Source organism: Tupaia chinensis, unplaced genomic scaffold (genome assembly GCF_000334495.1).
Source record: "Tupaia chinensis unplaced genomic scaffold, TupChi_1.0 Scaffold000528_1, whole genome shotgun sequence".
Classification (NCBI taxonomy): Eukaryota; Metazoa; Chordata; class Mammalia; order Scandentia; family Tupaiidae; genus Tupaia; species Tupaia belangeri.
In genome coordinates, this window is record NW_006160041.1 from 1,454,322 (window position 1) to 1,468,235 (window position 13,914).

The window sequence follows — 13,914 nt, forward strand, 5'->3', positions numbered from 1 at the left end:
CGGGTGGCACGGCGCCGCGCCAGCTGCCCGCCGCCCGCTCGCTGAGTCGCGTGGGGCTGGGGACCGGCAGAGCCTTGGCGCTTGCAACCTTCCCCCCTCCTCGCGGCGCCCTTTGGCCTTCTGGGGGCTCCGCTACTGCCGGGGGAACGAGGAAACTGGGGGCCCAGACAAAGCCCACTTTGTGCGGGGAGTTGGCTGCGGGCGTGGAATGTGTGCGTCGGCGCGCGCCGGCTCCCCGGGCCCCGCTAGCTGCGAGTCTCGGCTCCCGGACTGGTCTCGTCGAGTCGGATAAATCGTCCTCCAGAGCCATCCTCCCACTGTGGGGTCTGGCCTTGGAGCTCACACTGCCCCGAGTCTCCTCTGTCTCTCCCTTCTCCCTCCCCTCCCCGCTTTCCCCGCCTCCCCCCCCCAACCTCCCGGGGGCGCACGCAGGTGTGAGCTTGCGAGGGTTTTGTAGAGGAATTTGTTCTTTTTAGAACTGGGACCTGGGGACCCCAGTTCCCCGGGCACGCGTGCCTTGATCCTTTTTGTCTGCGGCCGCAGTTCTGAGCTCTGTGGCCTCAGTTTCCCTCCCCGACTTGTTTCCTCTCCAGCTCAGCCGTGCGCGTCATTGTTCTCGCTGTCAAATGGGGGTGCTTTGTGAAGGCTGCCAAGTTAGGGTGTGTTCTCTCTATCCCATTTTTCAAACAAAACGCCTCTAAGGCTGACCCCGGGTAACCCACCCCCTAACCCTCTCTTCAAGTTGTTGCACTGATTTTTTTTTAATCGAGTAGTAGTTTATTGTATAGGAGCCACGCCCTGGTTTCTTAAAGGCGCCTTGCACTCTGTTTGGCCATGTGTTGTCTCTGCAGCTCGAGTGTGGGAGGCCTCCTGTGAGCCCCTAATTTTTTCCCGCCTCTTGATTCCATCCACCCCCATCAAGAATTTAGGGATGCCAGGTGGAAAAAAAGTGGTCGGGGGTGGCAGCAGCAGTGCTTCCCCAACTGCCAATGCCCCACCAGCCTCTGGGGTCAGGCGTTTGGAAACCAGCGAAGGGGCCTCAGCCCAGAGAGATGAGGAACCCGAGGAAGAAGGGGAAGAGGACCTGCGAGATGGAGGCGTCCCCTTCTTTGTCAACCGGGGCGGACTGCCTGTGGATGAAGCCACCTGGGAAAGGATGTGGAAGCACGTGGCTAAGATCCACCCCGATGGAGAGAAGGTGGCGCAGCGGATCCGTGGGGCCACGGATTTGCCCAAGGTGAGGCACTGGGGGTGGAGGGAGCGATGGGGGAGGAGGGGGAGGAGGGGAAGGGGAGACAGGATAATCTCTGTCCTTAGTGATCTTGGGGCCAAGGGAGCAAAACCATACTCCTCAGAAAGGGTAGGGACCACTGGCATGGTAAGATGTTAAAAATACGTACAGTTCATGCCTGGCAAGAGAACTTTCTCTCCACCACCATGCAGTCGTTCAGTAAGGGAGGTTCACGTGCCCTGTCTACAGGAGGCCCTCCCCTATCTCTAAAATGCCCAGTTTCGGGGCCTGGGGGAGGGTGGATGAACTAACATACACACTAATGCGCCCTGACATTGCATTTGCCTGGTGACATGCTTGCTAAGCCGGAGAACTGTGAGCAGAGAGATAATGAATGACTAAGGAGACAGAGGGCTTTGTATGCTAAGAAAATACATGCACTAACTCACTGAATTCTCCCAACAACCTTGGGAAGTAAACGCAGGTGGGGTCCCCCTTTTACACATGAGAAGGTTGGTGAATATTAGGTTGTTGCAAAAGTGTGACGTGTTTTTGCGTAGAAAAATACATCATGACTTTCCCAACTACCCTATAGGTAGGAACTCAAAGTCCCACAGTCATTAAATGACAGGGCTGGGACTTAACCCCAGGTCTTTAGGCCCCAGATCTTCTGATCTGTTGGACACTAGATTCAGGGCATTGGGAGAGGTCCTTTGGAGAGGGGTAGGTTAGTAGTTTTCTGTGTCAGCTGGAACTCCTCCACGGTGACTGTCCTTCAGCTGTGCTGCCCACGAAGGCAGAGGCTGCATCTCATTCATCTTTGTCTTTCCAAGGCCTCCTGTGTGCCTGGCACCGAACAGGCGCTTATGTGTGCTTGCTGAATGAAGGGGTATTTGAGGCTTTCTGTGCTGTACGGTCTTGTGAAATACATCATGCTTTAAAAAAAAAAAACCAAAAACATAATGCTTAAGACTAAGGAAGCACTCCCAAATGCATGGACCTGAAATCCCCGAAACAGGCTTTTGGACAAAGGTTAGAGTCCAGTGCCTGCTTTAGTGGGAAGGGAAGGAGCCGTGAGTGTGGTCTAGACTGTGGGTACAGACCGTCTGTTTAGTTTTGTTTTTATCAGATGATTGGTCAAGCCATTAGAAAATATCTTCTGGGGAAACAGAATCAGAGGTGGGAACTTAAACAACTAACTGCCTCGTAATTCCAGGGGAACGTCCCTTGATTTTGAATGACTACATAATTGCCTTCCATATTGGCTTACGCTGTATTTAGCTAATGTTCTTTGTTTCCAATACCTTATTCTTCAAATGAGCACTGTGGTGGGCATTCTAACACATACATATTGGGATTTGTCTCGGATTATTTCTTTGGGATAAATTCCTGATAAAGGAACTATGGCATGGAAGGATGTGGACATTCGGTAGGGATCACCTCCCTGTCTATTTGACCTCAGGCAAGCTCCTATGACCTATTCGGCCCGTTTTCTCATCTGTGAAATGGGGTCGACTTGGGGGACGATTAAATGAGACACTATGTGTCAAAGCATTTGGTAAACCAGAGAGCCCCAAACCGATCCTGGTTGTTGGACGTTCATTGCCCTTAATTGAGGAGGGAAGACTAGCTTTCACTCAGAGCATTTCTGCCGGTGAGGCCAGAGTCGCAGGTTTCGCCCACATGAGCAAGTTGGTGTTGAGAAGACGCTCTCCAGCCACGACACTTGCACCTAAAGCAGGCAGGAGTGTGAGTGATTGCCTGCAGTACTGTCACCACTCCTGGGGACTTAAAAAAAAAAAAAAAACAGCTCCTTAAGGACTGGTCTGCAGTGTCATCTTGTCATCTTCAGTTCTCATGTATGGAAAGACATTGGTGAAGGAATGAAGCTATTATCTGGATGGGGTGGGGTGGGTCATGACTAACAAGAGTATGGTAAGGAATTTTGGGAGGGGTTTGGGAAAATGGGAAGCCCCCTCCACCAACCATGGGGAAAGTGTCTCAGAGAAACCATGTGAGTCTGTGTGGGGTTCCTCCTCTACCTTGGCCCAGACTAGAAAGGAGCCCTTAGCACCTGGGAGGTGTGCAGGCAGCTGGGAGGCCTGGAGGAAAGCCGCAGGGTTGGGTACCAGCGTGCCAGCAGCAGGTGGGCTGACCACCAGGCTCACCCCCCCCCAAGTGGCCATGCTGTGGGGACTGCCACAGAGATGTCCTCTGCAGAGGCCACACTGGTGGGCCCAAGATTTTTGTGGGGGCTGCACAATATTTTAAAAAGTCACTGGAGCCAAATTTTAAAATTGGAAGGTTGCCCAAGATCCAGATTGTTGGCATCTTCTGAGAAAATGAGACGATATGGGAGGAGATTCTGAAATCCCATAAGGCGACCATCAGCTAGGGCAGAGCAATGGTCGCCCGCCTCCATTTGCCATCGTCCCCACCACTCCCTTCCCCCATTTATTCCACCTGCCCAGCTCCTACAGGTGGTTGAGTCTGGGACCCCTGCAGGGTAGCGTGATGGAAGGAGAGCCCTCTAGGCAAACCCACCTCGTTCACATCCTTGCTCCCCCATAACTGCTTCTGTGCACGGGGACCACAGCAATGTCCACTCTGAGGGATGCTGAGAGGAGGCCATACCAAGCATGCAAGGCTTCATTAGGTGAGTGTCTAATAGGTGCCCAGTAAACAGAGCAAGGAGTGAGTGCGCAGAACAAACCGTTCCCCAGAGTTCTGGAGAACATCTTGACCAGCATGATGGCGGTATGATGAAGGGCAGCTGTTTCCAGCAGGATCCCACATCCTCCCGCAGTTTGTGTTCTTCCGTGTCTCAAGCTGCCACCACTTCTTTTTTCATATGAGGTTTTTTCCCCCAAAGAATTATTTTATTTAACTTTATTTATTTACTTATTTTTTTTTATTACACCAGAGAGGGGCAGAGCGAGCGCGTGAGAGAGAGAGAGAAAGTGAGAAAGCAAGCCGCCAGGTCCGGGACTCGAACTGCAGTCAGCCATGTGGAAGTCCAGTGCCCTTAACCACCATGCCACCTGCAAGCCCCATGCCACCACTTTTAAAAGCAGTGGTCACTTGCCTCAGACCTGGCTGTAGAAGGTCTTCTAATGGTGGCCTGGCACTGAGCGCCTGCAGAATGAGGACTGGGACATCTCCACAAAGATGGCACCTGCAGGCTCAGAGGTGCTCACTGAGGTCTCTGGCACACAGCGGCTGCACTGGTGTGGAGCCCCTGCTGCGTGCCAGCCCTGCTCCTAGGCCTCCCCATGCAGCATCTCATCTCCAGGGTGAGGTTGGTTCTGCTTTGGTGCCGTTGACAGATGCGGCTTCTGAGGCACAGAGAAGTTACGGAGAGTCAGTCAAGTCACCAGACTAAATGTCAGAGCGGGGACAGATGGCGGTAGCCTGTTCCAGGGCCGGCTCTGTTCATCTCCAGGCTGCACTGCGGGCCTCCCCACCAACAAGCCTCCTTGCTGTGCTAGGTGACATGGACTCCAACAGTGAAGACGTCTTCGTAGAACTGAGAGATCTGGGTAGCTCCTATCCCTCACCGGCACTGTGCCCCACTTAGCCCCACCCCTCAGCAATGTGGTATGGGGGTTGGGGGCAGACCCAGGCAGTGAGCCCAAAAGTAGGCCTGGTCATCTGGATATAGAGTGGTTCTCATCTGTGAGTGAGTGAGCCTCTGCCTGTAACATTCAGGAAAAAAGAGTATAGGTACTGGCTGCTGTGAGGTCATGTGTCAAGGATACAGCTCCTGCAGCTTAGCCCCCGAGTGGTGGCCTTTGAGCCCCTGCTTATGGGTCCCGGGTCTTTGTGGGCTTTCCTTACTGCAGCGAGTTTCTGGGTCCTTTGTCTGGATAGTAAGTCTGATACTGCTCTTGGTGTCATGGCCCTGGGCCAGGCCTGGCTGTGGGCAAGCTTTGGGGGTGGTTCCTGGCCTGCAGCTCCCTCTCTGTTTGGAGCTCCTTTATCTGAAGCCCCTCGACATCACTGGATCCCCACTTAGCAAGTGGGGATGACCCATCTGCTCCAGCTGCCTTCTCGCAGGGACTACCACTTGAGGGGTGACTGGATAGGTGTGCAAAACTGTCAAGGGGAATTGCTAAGTGACTCCTCTCACTCCTCTCCCACCCCCCACCCTCTTGTCTTTGATCCGAGGAGGCCAGACCAGGTCCTCCGAGAGTTCTGGAGCTCATTTGCACAGGGTGGTCAGACAAGTGGAGGGGCAGCCTGCCTCCCTGGGCTTTTATCCCCCAGGTGACTAAGGGGTGGTGCCAGTTTGGGGATAGGGAGAGATTCTAAAAGAGAAATAGCTGCCTCTGGCCAGAGGCGTCATCTGCTGGGAGCCAGTGCGGTCTCTAGGGACTGTCCAGATAGGAAGGAGGGGACCGGTAGCGAGGGCAGACAGAAGAGGAAGTCCATGCAGAGCTGTGCCTCTGGATGGGGCCTTCTCTGTGTCTCCACCATTTGGAGTGAGTGTCTGTCAGAGGCTCTCCGTGTCCCCTGCCATCAGCAGCACCCAGGCCCAAGTGTGCACTGATAATGAGTTTGTCACTTCCTCATCGGAGTCCCAGCCCCGCTCCACTTGACTGAAAAGGCTGTGCTCCGTGGACTCTGCCTATGTCCGTGACAGCCTCCCAAGAAGAGCATGGCCCTTCCTGCCCATGCACCCACCCTGGCGGGAAAGGGAGATTTGAAAGAGAACCCAGGGGCCCTGGAGCCTCTGTGAAACCCCTGCAGAGTGGCTAGGCCCCGGAAATGGAGTCACAGCTAGATCTGCTCCAAATAGGACCTGACCATTCAGGTTGGTGCTCTAGAAGGCCCAGTACATGTGCCACATCACTGGGGCAGGTGGCACCCTCTACTGAGGGTACCTTCACCCTCCTGGACCACTCCCTCAGCCCAGAGTCCCACCCTGAGAAGACAGGGCACTGGGTAAACCAGAGCAAACCCCAAACCCAAAAGAACTGAACCCCAGTATTGGCACTCTTGTTAAGTCTTGAAGTTAATGAATATTTAAATTCAAAGCAGTGCATCAGCCTGTGTTTTTTCCTAAAGTCCTTAAAGCAGGGCCCAGCTGATGACATAGTAGTTAAGGTGCTGGATTCCCACGTGGCCAACCATTGTTTGAGACCCAGGCATGGCAGATTAAAAATTATGCCAGCACGTGGGTGTAAATGCCCAAAATCCTGACAGAAGAATGGAGGAGATGGGATTGCAGAGTAGCCATCCCCCCAGAAAGTGATTTCTCACTTTCCCTCTCTGTCTCTGTCTCTCTCCTGCAAGCCCACACACCCTATACCAAAAAAAATCTTTTAAAAAATCATTAAAGCAGCATAAAAATGGAATATCAACATATGCTTCCATTTACGCATGCCTTCAGATGCCAGGAGGGAAGGACTGGTGAGGCTGGAGCCCTGTCCAGAGTCTCTGAAAGAAGGAGTTACCTAAGAAAGAGGCTCAGGGTAGGAGAGAAGGGAGATTGTCCCTCCCCAGGGTATGGCTCCTCTGGGGGTGACCCTGGCTGTCTGGTGGCCTGCAAGCTCCAGGTGAGCCTCCTCTTGTGACCAGGGCACTCTCTCTGTCCCCAGATTCCCATACCAAGTGTGCCTACGTTCCAGCCGTCCACACCCGTCCCGGAGCGCCTGGAAGCCGTGCAGCGCTACATCAGGGAGCTGCAGTATCCTCTGGTCTGTGGTGATGGCCGTTGCTGGCTGAGCGGGGCCTGTTTCAGACAGGGCGGGAGAGGTCTCAGCAGAATCACCTCATCCCACCACTCCGGGGAGGGGCCATTCACTTGGGCCTGGGTATCTGAGGGATCTTGTCCAAGGAGTGCTGGGCCCACCTGCTTCCCCCTCCTGCCGTCCATTGGAGTCAAAAGAGGGAGCTGCCTCTGAGCGGCTTGCAGAGGAGTAGCCCTGACTAGACCTCCTCTCTCCATCCGGCCCTAACAGAGGGACAGCAGGGAAGCTCCCTTAGGTCATTGAAAAACTTGTCTTAAAAGTCAGTGTGTGTGGGGACCAGCAGTTAACGTAATGGCTATGTCGCGGGACTCCCATGTAGTCAACCACGGTTCGAGTCCCGGACCCGGTGGCTTAAACTCACGCCAGGCGCGTGTGCGTGCGTGCCCAAGATCCCGTTGAGAGGAGAATGGAGGAGAAGGGATTGCGGCGTGGCCGTCACCCCTGGGGGGTGATTTCTCGCTTTCTGTCTCTCTGTCTCTGTCTGTCTGGCGAGCACACGCGCCCTATAGCGAAAACCTCTCCAAAAAAAAAAAAAAGAAGAAAAGAAAAAATAAATAAAAGTCAATGTGTGTGCAATGAGAGAAGGTAAGTTCTGCTCCAGGAGGTAATGTCCACATCCTGGAATTTTCTCCTGGTTCTTCGCCTTTTTCTTTTCTGGCAGGAGCCCAGTCACCTTGCGTAGGAAGAGCTAGGCTCCCCCCCAAGTCCACATTCCTCTGTGTCCCTGCTCTAAGCCCCTCTAACCCCTGTACCCTGCCCTAGAACTGCATGTCCTGGGTCCTCTCCCCCAGCCCTCCTGGCTATAAGCAAGGTCAGAGGTGGGAGAAATAGGCAGGAGTCCTGAGTAGGGGAAAGGCCAAGTGGGTGACAGAAATGGTGTCCAGCCCTTGCCTTTGCCTCTAGAGGAATTGTGGCCCTGCCAGGGACGGTGACTGGCTCAGGACAGCCCAGCAGTTAGAGACCCTGCTGGACCCACCCCGCCCCCCTCCTTCTCTGTTCATGTACTTCTCAGCTGGTTGGAAAATGAAGTGCTGCTGCAAGCTGTCCCCCACGGCAGTCTCTCTCCTAGCCTGGGCCAGTCTGGCTGCCTGCACATACCGCCAGGAGGATAGGGCAAGGATGAGAGAGGAGAGGGCCACGTGCTATCCCCTCATCCTCCATGGTCCCTCGTGGGAGGTGCTGGTTCAGACCTGACCCAGGGTCTGGGACACAGGCGGGGGCCAGGGATGACTTCTTCCAGACCAAGTCAGGAAGCCCTTAACCTGCGCCCACAGGTACAATCACACAGGGACACAATTCTTTGAAATTAAGAAGAGCAGACCTCTGACAGGGTAAGTATGGGGAGGCCCCATCCCTCTGCCCCTGGGTTGGGTTGGAGCCTCTTGGGAACCCCTGTGGTGTCCTTGTAGAGGAAGCTTATGTTATGGGTGGGCAAGGAAGGACTTTCTAAGGGAAGCCAGCCATTAGGGACAGGTGCCACCTGGGACCTAAGGATGTCATAGCGGGAACTGAGCTGAGATGAACAGCCAGGGCCAGCTTGATGTAAAGGAACTCTGACAGCCATGCTGAGCCCTCACCCCTACCAGGCTCCAGATGTGGGGGGAGGGGAGGAAGGCTTGGCTTGAACCTAGGGGTCCTCTTCTCTAGCATTTCTGGTTCACCCATCCGCTCCTCTTGACACTCCCCACTGAAAGGAGCTGGAGGCACTGTCCTCACCGACCCCAGCTTGCTCGGTGGTGACAGAGAGTCCCACTCAGAGTGTAGATAGCCTTTTCTTTTTTTAAATGCACGGTGGGCTTAGCAGGAGAGAGCCCTTCTCCTCCCCTTTCTCCCTGTCCCCTCAGCTGCCTGCGTACCCGGCATTGCAGGTCACCTGCACAATCACCCCATTGGCTTTGCTGGGCTCTCTGCTGGTCACCTACTGAAAGGTGCAGGGACCCCACAGGAGAGAACACAGCATCTCCCCGTTCTGGTGCCACCGCCCAGCATGCACATGGCTGGCTGGATCTGCTTGCTCTAGGAAGTTTCAGGCAATGAAGCCCTGAGGGCAGAGGATGGGGAAGAGTGAAAACCACAGCCAGGTTTGGGGGCTCAGGCAGAAGATGTCTGTAGGCTTAGAACCCCCTGGTTTAAAAAGTCAACATGGAGGCCAGCAAGTGGTGTCGTGGTTATGGCACTGGTTAAACGTCCTAGCATGCACCGACTCATTCGGTGAGGGAGAGGAGAGGCAGGTGTTTATGCCCAGGACTTTATTCTAATTAATCACGGCCTGACCCCCACTTGTTTAAAAATTATTTATTTATTTATTTATTTAGGCAAATAAAGACCACTCACATGTAGTTAACTGACCACAGCTCGAGTCCTGGACCCAGCAGCTTGAAACTCACACTGTACAAGTGTGCATGCGTGCCCAAAATCACCAGAAGATAATGAAGGAGAAGGGATTGAGGCATGGCCATTTCTCCCTGGGGGGTGATTTCTTGCTTTCTGTCTCTATCTTTTTGGCAAGCACACATCCCCTATAGAAAAAGATCTAAAAAAAAAAAAAAAAAAAGTCTGTGTGAATTCTCCATCTTACTCCAACAAAGAACTATGTTGCTGTCTTGTGAAAAATGCTTTAAATGGTTTATTAGCAAATTTACTTCATTACCCCTCCAAGTCTCTGAGTGCAATCCAGCCTGCCCTACCCCAAACTTTGCTCTTGTCGTTCTGTGGCTTTTGTGTCTGGGAGCTCCCTTTCCTTCTCCTTTGGGATGGAGGAGTTGGGGCCCTCTTGGGCAAGATCGGCAGCAGACCGAGCCCTGGGGCCCAGGTAGCATGCAGGGAAGAGGCAGGGACCAGGCCCAGGATATAGGCTCTTACAACACCTGACTTCCAAGTCCAGGAGCAGCCGGTCAGTCTCCAGGCCCTCTGCCTCAGGACCCCCACTCAGGCCTGGCAGCTATGGGGGCTGGGGGAGCAGTTCCGATCAACTAACAAGCTCTTCTGAGAAGAAGCCCTGGTTAGCTGAGAGATGTCCACGGTGATCCAGAAAAAAAAGAGATCCCTGCCAAGGTCCTTGCCTTCCACCACTGCCATCGCAGAAGGCCCCAACCCAGAGGCTGTTCTCATTCATGCTCCCATCCCCTCGATGTCTTTTTTTGTTTTGGAGAGCTTTTTGCTATAGGGCATGTGCGCTCACCAGAAAGACAGAGAGAGACAGAGAGACAGAAAGCAAGAAATCACCCTGGTGGGGGGATTACCACACAACAATCCCCTCTCCTCCATTCTCCACTCAGGATCCTGGGCACACACACACACGTGCGCCTGGTGTGAGTTTAAGCCACCGGGTCTGGGACTTGAACTGCGGTCGACTACATGAGAGTTCAGCAACATAGCCATTACACTAATTGCTGGTCTCCCCCTTCAGGTCTTTGGAGCCAGGTGTGGAAGGAGGAAGGGAGAGGGGGAAGGGAAGGGAGAGCTGGGTCCTTCCTCACCAGCAGTGACTGCTTCTTCCCTTCACCAGGCTCCAGGTGGGGGAGGAGAGAAGGGTTTGGGGCCTGAGCCAAAGGCAGCAGCTGGGGGGCTGTGTTAGCATTTCTGGTCTACCCTGTCCCCTCCTCTGAAGCTCCCTGCCCAAGGGAATAGAGGTGCTGTCCTCACAGCTCTGCCCCCTTCCCATAGGCTGATGGACCTGGCCAAGGAAATGACCAAAGAGGCTCTGCCAATCAAATGCCTGGAAGCCGTGATCCTGGGAATGTATCCTTCCTCAGCCCTGGGAGGCCTGGGAGGAGGCAGGGCCCACTGCTCCGCCCCTCCGGGCCTCAGTTTCCTGCCCTGGGGGGGCAGATCTGAGTGAGGACCAGGCCCTTCAAGCTTCCCCCCTACACAGTCAACCCCTTGACTCCAATAAGGAGGATGCTCCCCAAGGGGAAGGTGCCCGGGAGGCCCAGTATTCTGCACCCCAGTTGCCACTTTCCCGTGCTTGGTAGTCAACTCACTTTTGAGTCATGTGGACACAGTGACCCTGTTCTTCAAACTCCGAATCAGGTCGCATTGTCTCACAAGGGCTGTTGTGCCGTTTCCAAGAACCAAACAACCCAGGAGAAGCAACTGGGATGCCCAAATGTTGGCATTTCTGGGACATGTTGATTTGTGGAGTTGATGGATAGGATGTGTGAACAGAATTGGCTCAAAAACCCATGAATGGCTTGTAGCGGGGTCTCTAGGGTAACCAAGGGGACAGACAAGCTCCCGGGAAAGGCTGCCCTTCCCCAATGCCCCAGTCGGGACAGGCAGAGGAGAGGCCAGTAGTTACACCCAGGTCTTTATCCTAGTTAGTCAGTGCCTGAGCCTTGTTTTTCTTAAAAATAATTTTTATTTATTTTGACAAAGAAAGGATATTACCTTTTTTTCATTAAAAAAAAAATTCAAGCTTAGAACAACATAACGAACCCGTGTGCCCATTACTGAGCTTCACCTGCTCAAGGCCAGTCTTGCTACATCTCTTCCCACCCCTCCCGTTTCCTCCCAGCGTTTAAGCATTTGCCGGTCACCTGTGGGGCAGGCAGCACAGCTGTGCGGTCCTGCAGGGGTGCACAGATTAGGCAAGGGCCACTAATGGAGACGAGACCGTCCCCTCCCTGGGGCAGCTCTCAGAGAAGATGGCCGAAGGCAGGCAGCACAGGCCACAGGCCTCCTCCCCACATGGACACTTCCGCTGGAAGTTTACACAGGGAGGTTTTCAGGGCTCACCTGGCAGGAAGAGGACAGGTGCTCCATCTGGTGAGCGGCCCTTTCTGGGGCCCCCAAGCTCCTTCGGTCACTGTGGTAACATGGGCTGAGTTTGTTCCTGTTTCTCGTCTTCACTGCACTCTGTGCCTTTCTCATCTCTGTACCCCTGATCCCTCACAAGGCATCGGGCGCGGTAAACACTGGAGGAGTGAGTTTAGCGTTGGTGAGGACATGGGTGTAGCATCTGGGAGCACAGACTTTGGGGTCAGGCTGACCCAGACTTCAATCCCGGCTCTGCCTTTGTTCCTTGACCTCACTGAGCCTTGGCATCCTCTGCAGAAGGGGGTAATGGCAGTGCCTGTCACACAGAGCTGTTAGGACAACTGAGTGAGTCAGCGCATGCCAGGACATTGAGCACAGCGTGTGTAACCGGTATCTGCTCCATGCTCTTTCCTGTTCATCGCCTACCTGTGTTTTTCAAGGAGAGTTTTACCGAGAGACTGCTATGTGCCTAGCTCTCTGCTGGGTCCCAGAGAAACAGCAAAGAACACAGCAGATGAGGTTCTTGTCCTCTGAAAGCTTGCACGCTAGCGAGAGAGAGAAGATAAGTAGCCAAAGAAATAAGTGAAGTGCAGATTGTGGCGAGTGCCCTGGGGAAGTAGACGGTGGGTGGACTTGCTTTAGAAAGGGAGTTAGCGAGGGGCCAGCAGATGGCATGGTGGTTATGTCACTGGACTCCCACATGGTCTACCACGGTTCAAGTCCCAGACCTGGTGGCTTGAAACTCATGCCTGGCACGTGTGTGTGGTGCATGCAAACCTAAGATCCTGGGAGAATGGAGGAGAGGGAATTGCAGCGTGGCCATCCTCTCTGGGAGGTGATTTCTCACTTTACCTCTCACTGTCTGCCTCTCTCCCCAGCAAGTGTGGGTGCCCCAAGGCAAAAACCTCTAAAAAAGAAAGAGTCAGGGAAGACAGCCACAGAAGGCCTGAGAAGGAGCCAGCCAAGGGCAGGTGGGAAGGGGGCTCTGGTCAGAGGGAGGAGCTGGCCAGAAATACCCAGGGCTGAGACCCAGGAAGCAGGAGCGAGTGCAGGGAGAGCAGAGGGCTCCGAGAGGCTGGAGGGCAGCAGGGCCAGGCCACTGGCCTCCAGGCCCTGGGAAGGCGCTTGCCTGTATCTGAAGGTGACAGGCAGTGGATGTGTGCCCCAGGCTCCGAAAACCCAGCGGTTTGGAGTCAGGCACCGTCGTTGCCTCCTACTGTTTTGGAGCCCCGTTCCCATCTGGTTCTTGAGCACCTACCGTGCGCCAGAGGACAGGAATACCACGCAGAGGTGAGCGGGATTTGGAGATGACTCGCACTGGGTCTCAGTGCACTCGGACCGGGGCCCTGCGGCGGGCACAGGCAGCCACTCGGGGGCGGGCACCCGCGCGCCCCGGCCTCTCCAGGCTCTTTCCTTAGCTGGGGTTACCGGCCAGTTACCTCACCAACAGCATGCCCACCCTGGAACGCTTCCCCATCAGCTTCAAGACCTACTTCTCAGGGAACTACTTCCGCCACATCGTGCTGGGGGTGAACTTCGGGGGCCGCTACGGCGCCCTGGGCATGAGCCGGCGCGAGGACCTGATGTACAAGCCGCCGGCCTTCCGCACGCTCAGCGACCTCGTGCTGGACTACGAGGCCGCCTACGGCCGCTGCTGGCACGTGCTGAAGAAGGTCAAGCTCGGCCAGTGCGTGTCCCACGACCCGCACAGTGTGGAGCAGATCGAGTGGAAGCACTCCGTCCTGGACGTGGAGAGGCTGGGCCGCGACGACCTCCGCAAGGAGCTGGAGCGCCACGCCCGCGACATGCGGCTCAAGGTCAGCCTGAACCTGCACCTGCACCTGCGCGGTTACTCTTCCTCTGACCCTCCCGACCCACCTCCCCCAAGTCTAGGCGCTTGGGCTGGGGAAGAGGAGAGTGAGTCCTTCCGCGCCTTCCCAGTCCTGCCGCAGGTGGTGTGAGGACCAAGGGAGGCGAAGGGTGGACCGGCTGCTCAGTGCTAGGCTGTGCTCTGTGGTTGAGATGGTACCCCTAAAAAGGAAGGGTGTGAGCTGGGTTTGGAGGGTGGCAGGCGGAGGGAACGTGGGGAAGGTTGGGGGTGCGGGTCTCCAGAGTCAAGATCCCTTGGTACTAAAGCATGGCCTGTCTGGAAGAAATGGTAGCTGGGGGAGA

The 13,914-nt window shown here is 54.9% G+C and overlaps 1 protein-coding gene across 1 annotated transcript in view; it reads left to right on the forward strand.

The window, feature by feature from the left end:
* Positions 1-6: 6 nt before the first annotated feature.
* VASH1 (vasohibin 1) overlaps positions 7-13,914 on the forward strand; it is a 20,299-nt gene continuing 6,391 nt past the window's right edge. Inside the window, exons 1-5 of the mRNA XM_006157068.3 lie at positions 7-1,237; positions 6,832-6,920; positions 8,259-8,315; positions 10,651-10,725; positions 13,178-13,559. Coding sequence (XP_006157130.1) covers positions 932-1,237; positions 6,832-6,920; positions 8,259-8,315; positions 10,651-10,725; positions 13,178-13,559 — 909 coding nt within the window. The 5' untranslated portion in view covers positions 7-931. The remainder of the gene's footprint in view (positions 1,238-6,831; positions 6,921-8,258; positions 8,316-10,650; positions 10,726-13,177; positions 13,560-13,914) is intronic.